Genomic DNA, 16,179 nt, shown 5'->3' with positions numbered 1-16,179 from the left:
AAGGCGATAAAATACCCTTTTTAAGCATATAGAAGAAAGAAATGATGCAATCTCCAACCAAACAAATGACAACGCATAGGACCTTGTGAAGAAAGAGCCATTATAGAGCTAGAATTCATTGCATGCATCCTGTTGATATGGTTTAAAAGATAAAAGTCAAAACAACCCAAAGCTGGAGTCAAAAAGGAAGGAGAAAAACAAAAGGGAAAAGGGTCAAGCGAGGGAAAAAGAAAAGGAAACCCAGGCCATCCCCAACATTGGAATAAAATGTACATGCTCATGAACAGGATATATAATAAAAGCAGCAACTACAGAAACCTATCCAAGCTTTCACTGATAACCACCACACACACACACAAAACAACAAAAGCAAAGTAGAAAAGCACACAGTATGCTGGTCTACTGTGATCTGATTTTTTGCAGACCTTGTATTTATCTCCCTCGCCAGCCTCTGGCGTTTAATGAAATATTTTATCTCTCAAAAAAAAGAAACAAAAAGAAAAACACACTATGATCCAAATTGTATGAAAAAAAGCAAATAAAATAGCATGGAGGTCGTGGACTGAATGCGCGAAAAAGGCCCAAAGTGACATCCTCGCCAATCAATTCAAAGGGTATGTTGGAGATGCCTCTAATATCTTAGTCGAAGCTCCATGTCTTTTGGGAGTGTACTTGTGTTAATATACAAACAGCTTTTTTTATTTTTATGTTAGTTGTTTGTTTTTATTTGTCCTTGTGCTAGCATGCTTCCACCTAGCTATGTTTTTCCACCATCAGCAAACCAATCTTCTCTTGCAATTCCACGACCACCACCAGAAATTGCATATCCACTAACTTAAACGTGTAAAATATAATGGCTGATAAATATCAGGATCGCTTGAACATGAATGAACTTGATGAGGAGCTTAGGAGCAGCAGCTTCTTCACGTAGGAAACCTAAGTGAAAAGAGATCGAGAAGTTCAAAACTATTTTTTGAAACCAAACTTCAATGGCTTAATGAAGCGGTTAAAAACCTTATGACATCCAAACTTTAAAGCTTTAATTTAAATGCAATTCTTGGGAGTAGAGCATTATAAAACTCAAACCAAATAATTTCAAAACATTAACAATTGCAAAACAGTGGAGCCACGATTTTTTATTAACACCGTAGCTGGGAAACTCAGATAAAAAAACCTATTTCATGCATGGAACATTAATGAGATCATGAAATAATTGCTTTGCATGGCATGCTACAATTGATAGGTAAAGAAGAATTAAACACATCCATGTGCCATACAGAAACTAACCTTCCTAGGCTTGATTACGACAACATCCTCTAACGAACAAATAACACCTTGCTAATAAGATAATTTGCCAGTTTTAATCAAATAATTATTTTGCTAAAGGGATGAGATGAGTTTCGATTACATGTTTCATACAGAGAAAATTAGAGTTAAATGACAATCAAAAACCATTTTCAATTAATTTCCATATATATATTACAACGTATTGAATCAATAAAAAACAAAGTTTTACTTGTTCAAAACTATTGGATTTTCTATGAGAAGGTTTATATCGCAACAAATAAATAGACAACGCCAACTATTCAATAATTGATATCATAAAATAGAAATAGAGTCGAAAGATTTCTGACCAACCAAAATAAAATCAGGCATAAACAATCAAACCACAACTTAAATCATATGAAGAAGGTAATATATAGAGATGGGACAAAAGACCGATGACAAGCAGAAAGCAACAGGCAACAACAATTGCTCGCCGCAAAGAATAGATCATGTTTTCATACCTACCAAGTGCTCAGTTCGTAAGTATCGCAGATAAAATAAAAATAAAACAGAACATTAACATTATAGAACATGGATCCTAAAGCTGCACACATATCACAATATAATCATTGAAAGGCTTATAATACATTAATCAACTATTGTTTGTGAACAAATAAATCTATTTCATTGTCTAAGTTAACAATTTTAGCTAGGGATTATCTTGCTACATTTCCTAATCATCTAACAACAATGGTTTAAGAAACAAAGAAGTTAAATGATCATGTCATTTATAACAACTATATAAATTCCATTTCGAAACAAAGAAAGTAAAGAAAACATATTTCAAAAATTAAAAGCACATCACCACTGCCACCCCTAACATCACTTGTCATTTGCAGCTAGCATGGCCTAATTTAATGGAAAACAACATCAATTAATGAAGTGGCATAGAAAAATCGATAAAAGGAGAAAGAAAATTAATACAATCCCTTCTCAGCGTCTAATATTTTCCTCAATGGCCAATATAAAAACTCAAGTTTCAACCCAATGATTTTTTTAAAAAAAAAAACACTCTAAGAGACGCTAACGGTTTTAGGAACCCTAACCCTATAACTCATAGTATCGGTGTGCTTTTCAGCGTCATTGAATCCATAAATCAACTTATTTTCCTAATAACTAATAATAATCACAAGAACATGAAATATGAACCTAGAAAGAACATCTAAAATAGAAGCTATCATATTTAGATATATTATAGAATGTATATATACGAAATATTATAAGCACTATTCTATAATAATGCCTATAATATTTTCTATACATACACATTCTATAATAAGATAGAACAAGTCTTTCCCAAAAAAAAATACAACCCAAAAACAGAAATGACGCATAAGACAAAGCATAAACAACATAAAAGCAAAGAATTAGCAATAGGAGTTCAAAAGAAAAAGATACCTCATTAAGATGCCGATTGATAGTGCATCGATAAAAAGCCTATAAAAAAAAGCAAGAGATGCTAAATGACAGGGAACAAAAACAAAAACCTCAAGAAAAAAAAAGGATGGGAAATGTAACCAGAATAATTTTCACAACCTAAGCACATTTCAAAGCAAGACAAAAGAACCTCACATACAATAAATAGCGGCAGAGAATCAACAAAGAAAGTGCAATGTAAGATCAAGTTCGGCTCTGAAAAAAATTATCCAAGCAGTAAGTATATGGAAAACGTAGAAACAACAAAAGACATCGAAGGAATACAAAGAATCAGCCTTGATGCTAAAAGATGACATGTTAAAAGCACAAAACAGTCTATGCAAGTGCTTTTTTGGGTCTTAGATGACTGTTTGATTTGAGCTGAATCAAGAAAAATGAGCATAAGTACATCCTTGTAAAGGATCGAGCACTATAAAGATTGAACCATGGGAAAAACATAACCCTTTCAAATCTCTTGACTTTGGGTCTTAGATGACTGTTTGATTTGAGCTGAATCAAGAAAAATGAGCATAAGTACATCCTAGTAAAGGATCGAGCACTATAAAGATTGAACCATGGGAAAAACATAGCCCTTTCAAATCTCTTGACATAACCCAAGCAAAGAAAAAAAAAAAAAAGTTGTCAGAGCACTTTTTAAAGAATGCAGACATTTATAAAAACGAGATCCTATGTGACAATCGTTGTGAAGTGTAAAGGGAAAACATACCACTCTCAAACTAGCAGTGTAAACTATATAGAAAGAAATGATCAGTTAAAAACATAGAAACTGCAAAATAAAAGATAAACGTAGCCGGAAACTAATGGAGAAACTTCAAATATCCATGAAAAAATTAGAGCGACAAGTCTCTTTTAAAAAATAATAGGTTTCGCCTCATAAAATGCCCTCATAAAATGCAACCAATACAGAACCGAACATCTATTACTACAAGAAATATATAACTTAGCTACCGCACCGAATCATGCAATTTTTTTTATTAATCTCAATATCATTCTTGTCACTTCCATTCTAAAACGCATAAGAAAAAGACAATCCATACCTCCTTATAGTCTTCCTCTCTCTCCGTTGCTGCAACGGAAGTTCCTCCTCCCCGTAGCTTTTGCTAGCTTCTCCTCATCTAATTCTTCAAATTCTTTTCATCTCAATCTTAACCATCTATATAAACAATTAACATCAATTAATCATCTTAACATCTTAATTCACCGCCTTTAGAAAAATAGATTAAAAACCCGTAGAAAAACTATTCTCCCTTTCTTTGTATTGTTCTCTTACAAACAAACAGACATTGTTTTTTGTTGGAATGCCTTCTCAAGAATATAAAAGAATAAAACCAGCCATCATAGTAGTAGCAACAAGCTATAACAATTCTTTGAACGACTCCTCCATCCTAAAATTTTAAAATACTTCCACATTGTAGCAATAAACACAGTAAGAGAACTGACACTTTATAGCTAGGAAAAACACATCAAATATACAAACCTTTTATAAATTTTGTTTAAAGTTGACAACTTTAACAATTTTTCTCACAAACTAGATTCAAGTTCTTAAAAACTCATAAAATTACTAAATGATTAAAACCAAGAAATAAAAAAAATCTCGTTACATAAATATAAGAGCATCGAGATAAACTTACTATGGTATATAGTCACAAAACTTCTTTTTTCAAAAATATCTCTGTGGAGTCCCAGTGTAACAACCCAATCTACTTGTCCTTGGAGATGAGAGCCAAGAGATGGTTCGAGATCGGTCGATGCAGTCTTGATGGTTTGAGGTCGGTCGTAGAACCATCACTACGGGAAATAACATTCTTATCATCACTGACGTGTGAGCAAGGCCCCTTATTGCAGCCTTTTCTTCTTTGACGCCACCTCCCTTGCTTCTTTTCCTACAGTCTTTTCAGGTCTAGAAAAGGAGATGAATTGAAGACTTTTATCGGAGCGATAAAAGGTCAAAAAGAAAAGTGAAAATTGTGGTGGAGGAGCAACCACGTTCCTAGCATAAAAGAAAGGGAAACATGCTCGACTGTTCATCTACTGTTACAGTCTGTAAATATGACATATTTTTTATATTAAAATAATATTTTTTATTTTTTTAAAATTATTTTTAACATATAAAAAATAATCTAAAATATACAAAAAATATTTTTTTAAAATTTTTTCTTGAAAACGCTCAAAACACCCACCAAACTTTTTTATTTTTAATAATATTTTCTTTAAAAAGTTAAGAAATTTAATACCATAGCAATGGCCTCTTGGACTCAAATTAAGACTTTAAAATGGATAACTGCTCTCGAACAAACTCCGACAAGACTACCAACATGCAAGTGCAATCCACATTTATTTTAATTGTGATATCTTGCACCTTGTACAAATAATAAGATATGCACCACCATTGGATGCTATCAACTCGCACACATATATGAGCATGTTAATGGGTATCTACTAATCAATTTTTTACTATATCTATACTATACTCTTAATTTATTAGTTTTCAGTATTCATTCAGTATCCATTATCCGTTATAAATATAAAAAATTATTAAAAATATTTTAAATTCCTGTAATCATGTTAGAACCAGCTACAAAATATTGGATCATTAATTAAAAGATGTTGAGATCCAACTAATAACTATATATTAATTAGTATTTGTGTTTAAAATATTTAAATGTTTTTTAGAAAAAAATAAAAAAAAATATTTATATAAAAAATTATTAAAATTTTTATTTAAAATATTTTAAGAATAATTTATATATTTTTTTATAAAAAAATAATTAACACGTCTGTTTAGAATACTTCAAAGTATATCTGTCAAAGCCGAGACTTGGATCTAACATGATTGCTATTGTTGTTATTGTTTTTATTAGTGTGATTATTGTTATTGTTGTTGTTGTTGTTATGAGTATTATTAGTATAATTATTATTATTATTAGCATGATTATTAGTGTTGTTGTTGTTGTCGTTTTCATTATTGTTATTGATATCACAATCATAATTAAAATTAACTATTACTATACTACTTCTAGAATTATTATTATTGAAATAAAATTAAGTTAGTTATATTTGTCAAATCTAAATTTGTTGGGTTTAGCATAACCCCCGACTCAAGTTTTTTGGATCTGGTATAGTTGCGGACTCAAAACTTTTAGATCTATCATGGCGGTTTGATTTAAATCTTTTAAAGATATCAACAACAACAACAACAATCATGTCATCTTTTAAAGATATCAACAACAACAACAACAATCATGTTAAATCTAAATAATAATAATAATAATAATTAAATATGATGGTTTTACCATATCTAAGAGTCATGGGTGTAAACTAGACTTGAGTCTATTGGATCTTATAGTTATACTAGATTTGACAAGAAAAAAAATTGTATATTTAGTTATAACAAAAAAAATACAAACAATTTAAAAAATATAATGAAAAAAAATAAAATTATTATTATAACCTATAATAAAATATCTTTTAATTTATAATATTTTTTTTCTAGTAGTTTATCTTTTGTTGTAACAACACAAGATATTCATCAAATTCAAGATAGATTATCATCCCTACCATGCACTAAGAGAACATAAGTGCTGGCACTTCCTCCATCTGGTCAGGTGGTGGACGTGGGAGCCATGATTAAGGACAATCGTACCTCGGAAAGTCGGAATTAGAGCTAAAAAGATCGTGATTTTCTTTGTCATCTTCACACTCGCAAGTTTGTCTCCGACTCTAAATTAAGCGCTGCATATGGGGCCTATCCGATTAAAGATAAACTGTGGAATGGAGTAGATATTTTCTGATTTTTTTCTTGAAACTTTCAGATCGCCTCTGCTTTTTCGGGTGGCCATTGTATTACTTATTAGTGACCGTTTCCATTTTTATAAACCTCGTTAGTTTTGGAAATGGGAGGACACAATGATTGATCCAATACAACTATCGGAATTACAGGCTATTGTTTCAGCATAACAATACATATATACATGGTTGCAAGAAAAAAAAAAGGAGAAACAAAAGGTTCAGAACTTATACAAACCATAAAATCCGTTGTTAAAAAGGAAATTCCAATGGGATGAAATATTCAGGTTCGGCGGTGTTTTCAGGATCAATATCTACTGTGGGAGATCCTCGGCATGAAAACCACTAGCAACATTACCATCCCATCACTCAATCATATGAAATGCATTCCAGAGTGATCTTCTCTGTAGTTTCGGTAGTGTTCTGTCCATTTGTTGTTTCGTTTCTCCCATCTTCTTTCTTCTTGCCCCACAATACGCCATAAAGCCCACCCACCAGCAAAACATCCCCACCAACACTGCCATAAAGATTAAAAATAGACCCTGTCAATTGTCATGGGCTAATCGATATGATCTGATCGTGATCCAATATAAGAAAAAAAATACTTTGGACTATATCTTTTACTAATTTGTTTGGAAAACAGATAGCCTACAGAAAAAGTAAAGGATTAGACCTTCCCCAGGTAAGGGTTTCTTTCCACAAGAATGCAGAGAAAATTGCTGTTATAATAAGAGCTAACGGAGTGAACATTGCTGTGAAAACTGGTCCTTTCTTCTCTATTGTCCATATTTGCAGCCAGTAAGTAATGCCAGTGACAACTATACCCTGCCATTTTCACTTCATAGTCAGGTAAAGAAAGGGCCAAATACATGTCTACCTGTAATTACATGCAGGCATGCGCGGAGTATATCATGTGTGTGTGTGTGTGAGTGATTGCATTTTTACACGCGCTCATGTCATCTTATGTGACATGACTGTGAGGAATATCTTCATAGCCACCAAATATCGCACCATGAAGGGTGACTGAACGAGACATTCTCAGGAAAGAGGAAACTGTAGAGACAGTTGAAGCAAAAGCTCTTCTGCTTTCCATTTTGGGTTAACGCAATTGCTTATTGATAATGCAATTGATTTGCCTGGTTTAGATTTTTATCTAATTGGAGCAAATATAATGTTGGAGGCGGTTAAAATCATGGCATACGGGGTATCTGCGTTCTGCAACAGGAGAAGAGGAAAAGTAAAACAAAAAATTACGAGGAGAAAACTATTGGGAAGATGTTTCGTAAGAACCCAAAAACTACTTTTGAAACATGTTGAAAGTCAGAGCCAAACACCACTGAATCAGAAACAAAACTGAAGAATTCTGGTATATTTGAAGTGTAGTCGACCGGTCAGAGTGGTGATCGTTGCAGACAGATTGAAAAACTACAATAAATAATGAGAACGTTTTCCTTGGTTTTAAGCAAACAAAACTTGAGAATTCTAGTATATTTGTTACATATTGAAACATACCATTTTATGCAATAGATATTTGGTAATGGAGGAGGTAATTGACAGAAATTGGAAACCAAGATTTTAAAGTTTTTGGCATCCTGCACCCTGTTTCTAAATCGAACAAAATATTGAATTTGTGTAACTCATTCGTGACCGAGTTTTCTGATTTCAACCACCTCTAAACTACACGCTTCCATGATCTGAACAAATCAAACCGCCAGACCTCTAATATGGCAAATGGTTCTGTGGAAAATAAGGAAGGAACTGAGGAACAAAATGGAATTTTCAGGGTTTGGGATTTGTTTAATTTTATGTTTTTTCCTTTCGATTTAATAATGAAATGATGATGTGCGTGTAAGTTTGATAATGGATTAGACATACACAGTAGGCCACCGAAAGAAGATTAAAATCCCAGCCAAGCTTCCAAGATGAAGGGTTCCTCTCTACCGCAATGGCCCAAAAAGCTGACTGTATGCAGCTAAACATGCATTGTAGAGTGGTAAGGCGTAGTTTTGCTGGATATTGCTTGATAATAGAACCCTAATGCCCATAACACCAAAAGTTACAACAGAGAAGTATATACATACCAGAAAAAAAAAAATACAAGAAGAAGAAGAAAACAGAGAAGAGACCAAAGCGAAATCATTACTAGAGAAGAAGTTGGATGAACAAGAATTAACCTGCAAGACAAGCCACAAAGACCAAAGCGTATTCGCTGAAATCATGAGAAGAGAACCCTTTATCCACTCCTCTCTAATTTGGCCATGATCATTGGCTGGGTGCCAATTCATGAACTTTATTGGAGGCCCTTTCACAAAAGCAATCACTAGCACCCCAGAAACACCTATAACAGAACCCAGCACCTTGGCAATTCCATGCACATGTTTTATGGAAATGCTTTCCATCCTGAAGTTTTGAACAAAACCACTCACATATATATTCATGTTAGGCTAAATTGATAAGGCTAATTAAGATGTAGAAGACAGCTTACTTTAACAAGGCAGCCATGGCAAATGTAATGGCAGGAATTGCATTGGTAGTTGCAGCAGCAAGTGTTGCAGTGGTGTAGTTGATAGCAATATAGTAGAGGTTTAAACTCAGAGTAACACTGAGAATTTTGAATACATGAGCTAGCGGTAATTAGATGCAGATTTTGTAATACAATAGGAGTGATAAATAAGATAATATTAACAGTTAGAATCCAAAATACGAAATCCATTACCCGCACAAGGAAACCAAAAAGATCTTGAAGAGCAAGCCGTACGACAAGGGTGCAGCCTCCTTCCTGCAGAATCAGCAGAAAGAAACAAATCAGATGAGAATTTTATATTTTATTATGAACTAATGGAGAGAGCAATTCAACATTAAAGTGCTCGGTGACCTTTCAAGAAAGAAAGCAAACGGAACCAACGATACTGAGGCGAAAGCTTGGCGATAAACTACAAACACAAAAGAATTCATTCCTCTAGCAATTGCAGCCTTGGAGAACAAAGCCATGCCTGCATAGACAAATTGTACAAGTAGCATTGATATATAAGGCTTATGGTTCTCCATGGCATTTAGACAACAAAACAAACCCTTCATGGCGCACTCTCTTTGGCCTCTTATGGGAGTCTAAATTTGGACTGGGAAACCCTTCAATTTATAGAGAAGAGTTTCACGAATTCTCCTTTGAGATTTTTATTAAAGCTTACACTATTACTATAACCTGAGAGAAAATGCCAAATTTTGAATAAAATTTTCAGTTAATTTCTAACTCGAGAGAAAATGGCACCAGTGCTAAGAGAATATTTTCAGACATTATGATTTTTTTAATTGAAAAATTAAAAGATGTGGTTTATGCTTGATTAATTAAATTTTAAAAAATATATGAATTAATAACGCTAATTAAATACTAAAATAAAAGGCTAATATTTTTAATAAAAATAAAAATAAATGAACTTGAAAAAACTTAACCATAATTATCATTTTTTATTTTATTTTGGATGTCAATTCTGGTTGTTAAGAGCGAAATAATTTTTATTTTTTCATGAATGCATCAAGTAAATAAAATTTATTGATATAAAATCAAATAAAAGTAAAAGATAAATTATAATAATATTTTTTGAAGAGTTATAAATTAAAAAAATAAAAATTATTAATTATTATTTTAAAAAGTACGAAAGTGTACTTATTAAAGTTAAAGTTTAAGTAAGGAAAAAAATAAAAAGTAAACAAGAATGAAAGTGTGACCAGGTGCTCCTAGTCCTGACCAGACATGAAAAAGCTGAAGTGCATTTAGGCCTGTAAGGACAGGCTCATGTCTAACTAATTAAATTTTTTTTTATATATATATATAAATGAATTGTTCATGTGACGGAGTAACAAATAATTAAAAAAAAAAACATGGATGGTAAATAAAGGGTTGATTATTCATATAAATAGTGACACAATAGTAAAAACAATGTAAAAAAGAAAAAGATTCTTCATGTAAATAGTGCAAAAAAAAACGAAAAAGAATTTGGAAAACAAATTTAATTATTCATGTGAAAATGCCAGAAAATACACTGTTCATGTGAATATTAAAATGTATATATATATATAAAAAATATTCACATGAACAATATAAAAAATAGCGATAACTCACAAATTTTTTAGCATTGTTAGTCATGGCCACTATCATAAACATAATCTGATAAAGTGGAATGTGACGGAGCTTTATTTAGAATATTAACGATATTGAGCACAGTCCCTTGCCCTTCTTTTCTTTTTTTTGGTCTAGCTTCAGGCTCGATTATTTAATTAATCATATAACAAGTGATTTTTCAAGGTATCTTATACTTATGGACCAAGACTGGAAAGCATCTAGGGTTTTAATTAGTATTTACAATTTATTATTATTGTAATAAAAAAATAATATGGAGGGCTACCAAAGCGTCATGTTTCGTTACATGGTGTAGCGCCACGTGGCGCACAAATTTAACCCAGCAAAAAAACAGAGCAGCCTAAATATCAAGTGTCTGAATGTGGAGGCGCGAGCTTGCCTCTCACTTGGGGTAAAGGCAAGCAATCCCAATGCCAAATGATGCTCAGTTTTGACTCAACGCAAGAGCAGGGCAGCCCAAGCATCGAGTATCCTAACATGCAGGCATGGGCTGGTTGATGTCTAGGGTAGCCTCACCAAACCTTAAGCTGATCATTTTTTATCTATCCATCTTATTAATGCCAAATGCATTTCATTAAAAAGACAACCCTATTACCCTTGCAATTTTTTATGGTAATGGCTGCGCTGTCTTTATACTATTTCAATTCATAGTTCTTTATGTTTAGATAAATTGTAAAAGGAGCACTGAGTCCTTTTAATATATTATATAATATGTAGTTTGTATCTATTGGTCTTTTTTTTTTTTTCATATAGTCAATATCCTTCTTTAAAAAATATATATTGGTTTTTTTTGTTTTTGGTGTTTCAATTTCAGTTTTTATTTTTTTGATTTATATTTTTTTTCTCGTTCCATTTATAAAAGTTTTATTTATTTTTAATTTAATCTTTCAATTATAATTTTTCATATATTATCCTTTTCAAATTGATCTTTATTCTTTTGATTTTAATTTTTTTCTTTATCTTTTTCTTAAAGTGTTATTGATATTCAACTTCATCTTTCAATCAAAGTTTGTGGTGTATTTCTGTTCAATTTGATCCTTATTCTTTTTTTTTCCCTCTTATGTTAATGCTATTTTTCTTTTCAACTTAACCCTTAAATCAGGATTTTTAGTTGCCCTTTCATTTATTTATTTTTTATTTTCATTCTTATTCTTTTAATTATTATATTTTATTTTAAATACTGTTATGTAATTGATTTATTTTTCAATTTCATCTTTTAAATTTGTCAGATGAGTTTTTTATAATGATTTTGATTACGAGTTTGAAATATTAATGTGGATTAACATTCTTTTTTTGGCTCATTTGATTTTTTTATTTCATCGTTCAACATTGTTTTTTTTTTTAAATATTAGTTTTATGGTTTTTCTCAATTTCTTTTTTATCAGGTTATCGTGGTCTCATTTCTCAAATCACTATTTTTGTAGGTAAAACTAGGTTGGCTTGCCCCTTTATTACCCATATGACATGTCTATCATCCTAATTCAAGTTAACTTTAGTCATTTTTTTATCTTATTTTATCTAATTTTGTACTTTCAAGAATATTTTTTGAAGTTATTATGATCTTATATTTTATAGAGAAAATTTATCTATTAATATCATTATTTATTTTTTAATTGTCTAATTAAAATAGAACCAAGTTAACATATATGTTCAAGCCTGTAATCCAAGTAATTTTTTTTTGTTTTTTCTTAGAAATGCATTTGCGACACCTAGACTATAACTATCTTTTTCTTATTTTTTAATTCTAGTTTTTGTTTTTATTTTAATTAGGAATTTTTTATAAGTATTTTTTAAAATAATTTTTAATTTATGTTTCAATTAATATCCCTCTTTTATACTTTTTTATTTTGCTTATTTAGCTTGTTTTGAATAGAGTTTTGTTTTGAAATTGTTTTGTATGTATTTTATTTATGAAGATATTATTTTGATTCATTTATTATTTCTTTTTATGTTTTATATAGATGAAATTTGTTTTTAAAAATAAAATATATTTATTCTTAGATAATATTTATAATATATCAAGCCTTGTGTGATATTTTTTTTATTTTATTCAATCAATTTCATGTGTGTGTCTATTTTATTATCGTTTGATTGAATAAAAAATAATTTTAATAAATAAATTCAATAAACATAATCAGTTAAATATATCATGTTGTAAGATTAAATATCTTGATTTATATCTATTTCTTGATTTTTCTAGTTTTGCTTTTAGTTATTATTAATGATTTTTTCTTCTTTTATTTACATATATGGTTATCAACTTATATAATTAGATGCTTGTATAAATTTTTTTATTTACACTTAAAATTAAAAAAAAACAGTTGAAAAAAGCTTGGATAATTATTTTAAAAAATACTATGCATAGTAGAGATAGGGTTAAATAACTAGTGTTAACTATATTTTACCTTTTTGTGGCATATCAGCTGATATCATAGCCCTAATTGAATCTTTATTTCGGTGACAGAAGTGAGTGAGTATTCCTGATTTTAACGAAAACAAAAGAATGTTTGAATTGCAAAGGATGCTAAACCAACTCAAGCAATAGTTATTAAGCCTATTTAAAATTAAAGTGAAAGCCCTAAAAGAAACTTTGGAAGATGATCACAACCTCTTAGATATATTGAAAGATAGTCATAAGAATCAAAACCCTTTCCATGATGGTAGAGCCGTACACCATATAATGCTAGGTGGATTGGAAGAGGAAAAAAATATTGCACTTCAATAGAAAAAAAGGAGTTAAAGAGCAACAAACACTATTGGTTGAGAAATTTTTTTTTATAAAAAAACTACTATAAAACATATTTTTTTAAAAAAATTTATATAAAAAAACTACTATACTCTCAATCACTATTTAAAGTGATATCAATGAAAACCTGGTTTAGAATTGCTACCAACAAAATAGAGATATAAGTCATTTATGAAGTCAAAAGTTTGTAAATTTTCAGTGGTCTTTTTAACTGATTTAGTTTGGACTCTTGTATCTTGTTAGAAATTTATTTTAACAACATAGTTACTGATATATTTAAAGTTAAATTAAAAATAAGATTCACTTTATTGATAAATGTTTTTCAATAAGATTTTTTTAATAAAAAATATTAATATGATTAAAATAAATTATAGATAAATAAAAAATTAATATTAATTTTTTTAATTTACATGTTTTTATAAAATTCAAAACTTTCATTTACTTATCAGAAAATATATTGGGGCTTGTCCCCTTCCTCCGCACCTGGGTTCGAACCTCACCATGCACGCATGTCACCCTCGTGGTATCTTACCTGCTTATTGGGCTTAATAAAGCCATGTGCGTAAAGTAGAAGCAACAAAGCATACTGACAAATACGGACACCCCATGTAAATCAAAAAAAAATATATATATAATCCTTAAGAAATCTTGTACTATTTTGTTTTTTTTTGTCATTAGAATTAGAAAGCTATTCAGCATATTTTAAGTTTGATCATGTGCTTGTGTGTATATATATATAGAATTTAAACAAAATTAAAGAGCAAATTAGATCTTTCTGCTGATTAAACTTAAATTTCACCCTATTAATATTAACTCAAATATATGTCATATACAAGCACATGATTTTTGTATATGGCCTTTAAAATTAGAACAAATCTTAAAAAAAAAAAAACCCAAGTCACATTTTAACCTATGCAAACCTACCATCCGACTATACACAGGGCCTCCAAATGACAAAAAAAACACCCTTTATAGATGTTGTCCCTATAGCAGCGCAATTAACTTCTGCGGGGTGAGAGAGATAAGGCGACAACTATACGACCCACCATGTGCTCTTTCGAGAGAGACCACAAAAATTGTTTGAGTGGATGTGCACAATATTAGCTGATCGACTCGGATTCCTGGGCACTACCAGCCATGAAACATTGGAAAACAAAAAGCAGCCATGAAACGAAAGAGTTGATGGGAAGGAAGATTCATGGCGTGCCAAATGCCAGACTAATTATTCTCGATGATCAAAGACAATAAATAATCAACTGATCAACTCGGATCGGAGACGGTACTTCCGTTCAGCAAGTGAAATTGGCAAAGATGTTCAATTTGCTTTTCCTAGCTTTTTTGCACTCCTTGTATAGTATTTCCTTACCTTTTTTAAAAATAGATGCTGTTGTGCCATATATATATATATATATATAATGGAATCGATTGATAAATTAAAAGCTTGCCAGAAAGTTGTTTTTCACTGAAGATGCTTTCAAATGCAATTGTTCTCTCAGTGGAAACCTTGTATAAGTCCCTAGCCTTTTACTCGTTTATTAATTGAGCCCTCAACTTACCTTTTCTCAATGGGATCCCCATCCTCATGGAGCCCTTCTGTTTAAATTAGCTCTGACAGAACAAAGTTAAGTGAATTGATGATTTTCAGATTAATTGGGGACCCAACTGATAAACAAATAGTTTGGGGATCTAGTTGAGAAATGGTGTGTAATATGGGGACTAATCCCGAGGTATTCCTGTGCAATTTAATTTTACAGCACTAACTAATAATTTTTTTGCCTAGTGACGTGTGTGCAACTTATTCGCTTTCTGCCGATGATTGTCAGAGAAATCTCCATACGAGATCTCCGAGTAATGTACTAATAATTATATGCTTCTCGTCATATATAATTAACTTGGAATGATTTTTACCGTAAGATAATTTTGGTGCGCACAAACCATTCCGTCCATGGACGTGTGTGTCTATATCTCAAATTAAAATTTTGAAGAGTTGTAGTGTAATTAATTAGATTTTATATTTATTTTTTAAAAATTAATAGTTTGAATTTTATAAATTTTAATTTTTTACTAAAATTTTATACATCATTAACTTTAGATTTTGCATAATTAATTAAAATATGTATAATTTAACTCGAACACCTATACTAATTTTTAAAAACAAAAAAAAAACCCTCAAACCAAGCCAAATATATATATAAAACACATGATCTTATTTAAATATAAATTTAATATAGGATTTTATTTGAAAATATAGTTTACACCTAAAGCATAATATAAATTATATTTTAAGATATTTTTACATGTTTAACTTTTTAAATTAAAATATTTTTTATGTGATATCAAAACTTTATATAATCAAATAATAACTACTTTGAATCTCAAAATTTCACCCACAATGTTTTAATTTTAATTTTATGTAATGCCTAGCTATTATTAAGACCTGTTTTTTGTTGAAAAATTTTTTTTTTTAAAATATGAATTCTAAGAAAGTGAATTATTTTTTGATATTTGACAGTGTAATGAAAAATAAGTTGTAAAACACTTTCCAGTATTTGATTATGTCATGAAAAATAAGTTGAAAAATAACTTATTAATATTTTATTTTTCTCAAGTTTATTAAAATAATAAAAAATAAATCTTATAAATTAAAAATTTGATGAGAATGAAATTGAAAAAAATTAATTTCATAAATTATCTAAAAAAATCAAAATAATAGAGATCAAATTTAAAAATTAAAAAAATTAAAGAT

At 30.2% G+C, this 16,179-nt stretch overlaps 1 protein-coding gene and 2 long non-coding RNA genes across 7 annotated transcripts; 1 reads left to right on the top strand and 2 right to left on the bottom strand.

Annotated features, from left to right (window-relative positions):
• Positions 1-309: 309 nt before the first annotated feature.
• Positions 310-4,499, bottom strand: LOC105139474 (uncharacterized). Of its 5 annotated transcripts, XR_844987.1 has the most exons (5): positions 3,801-4,499; positions 2,903-3,123; positions 2,725-2,763; positions 1,288-1,338; positions 717-936 (listed from the first exon to the last, which is right to left on the bottom strand). It is a non-coding gene; the product is annotated as an uncharacterized LOC105139474 (long non-coding RNA). The 5 variants fall into 5 exon arrangements; XR_844984.1 differs by lacking the exons at positions 1,288-1,338; positions 2,903-3,123 and adding an exon at positions 310-402 and having other exon boundaries at positions 510-936; XR_844985.1 differs by lacking the exon at positions 1,288-1,338.
• Positions 1,499-2,623, top strand: LOC105139473 (uncharacterized). Its single transcript, XR_844983.1, has 2 exons — positions 1,499-1,913; positions 2,594-2,623. It is a non-coding gene; the product is annotated as an uncharacterized LOC105139473 (long non-coding RNA).
• Positions 4,500-6,648: 2,149 nt separating the features above from the next.
• On the bottom strand, positions 6,649-9,680 carry LOC105139472 (WAT1-related protein At1g43650-like). The gene is made up of 7 exons (XM_011045912.1): positions 9,425-9,680; positions 9,266-9,328; positions 9,035-9,151; positions 8,724-8,949; positions 8,425-8,583; positions 7,223-7,374; positions 6,649-7,066 (listed from the first exon to the last, which is right to left on the bottom strand). The coding sequence occupies exons 1-7, from the start codon at positions 9,625-9,627 to the stop codon at positions 6,919-6,921; spliced, it is 1,068 nt and encodes a 355-aa protein (XP_011044214.1). The 5' UTR covers positions 9,628-9,680; the 3' UTR covers positions 6,649-6,918.
• Between the last annotated feature and the right edge of the window lie 6,499 nt (positions 9,681-16,179).

This window comes from Populus euphratica, unplaced genomic scaffold, assembly GCF_000495115.2.
Source record: "Populus euphratica unplaced genomic scaffold, PopEup_1.0 scaffold202.1, whole genome shotgun sequence".
NCBI classification, from domain to species: domain Eukaryota; kingdom Viridiplantae; phylum Streptophyta; class Magnoliopsida; order Malpighiales; family Salicaceae; genus Populus; species Populus euphratica.
The sequence above is the reverse complement of the archived record's forward strand: the minus strand, read 5'-3'. Positions and strand labels throughout refer to the sequence as shown.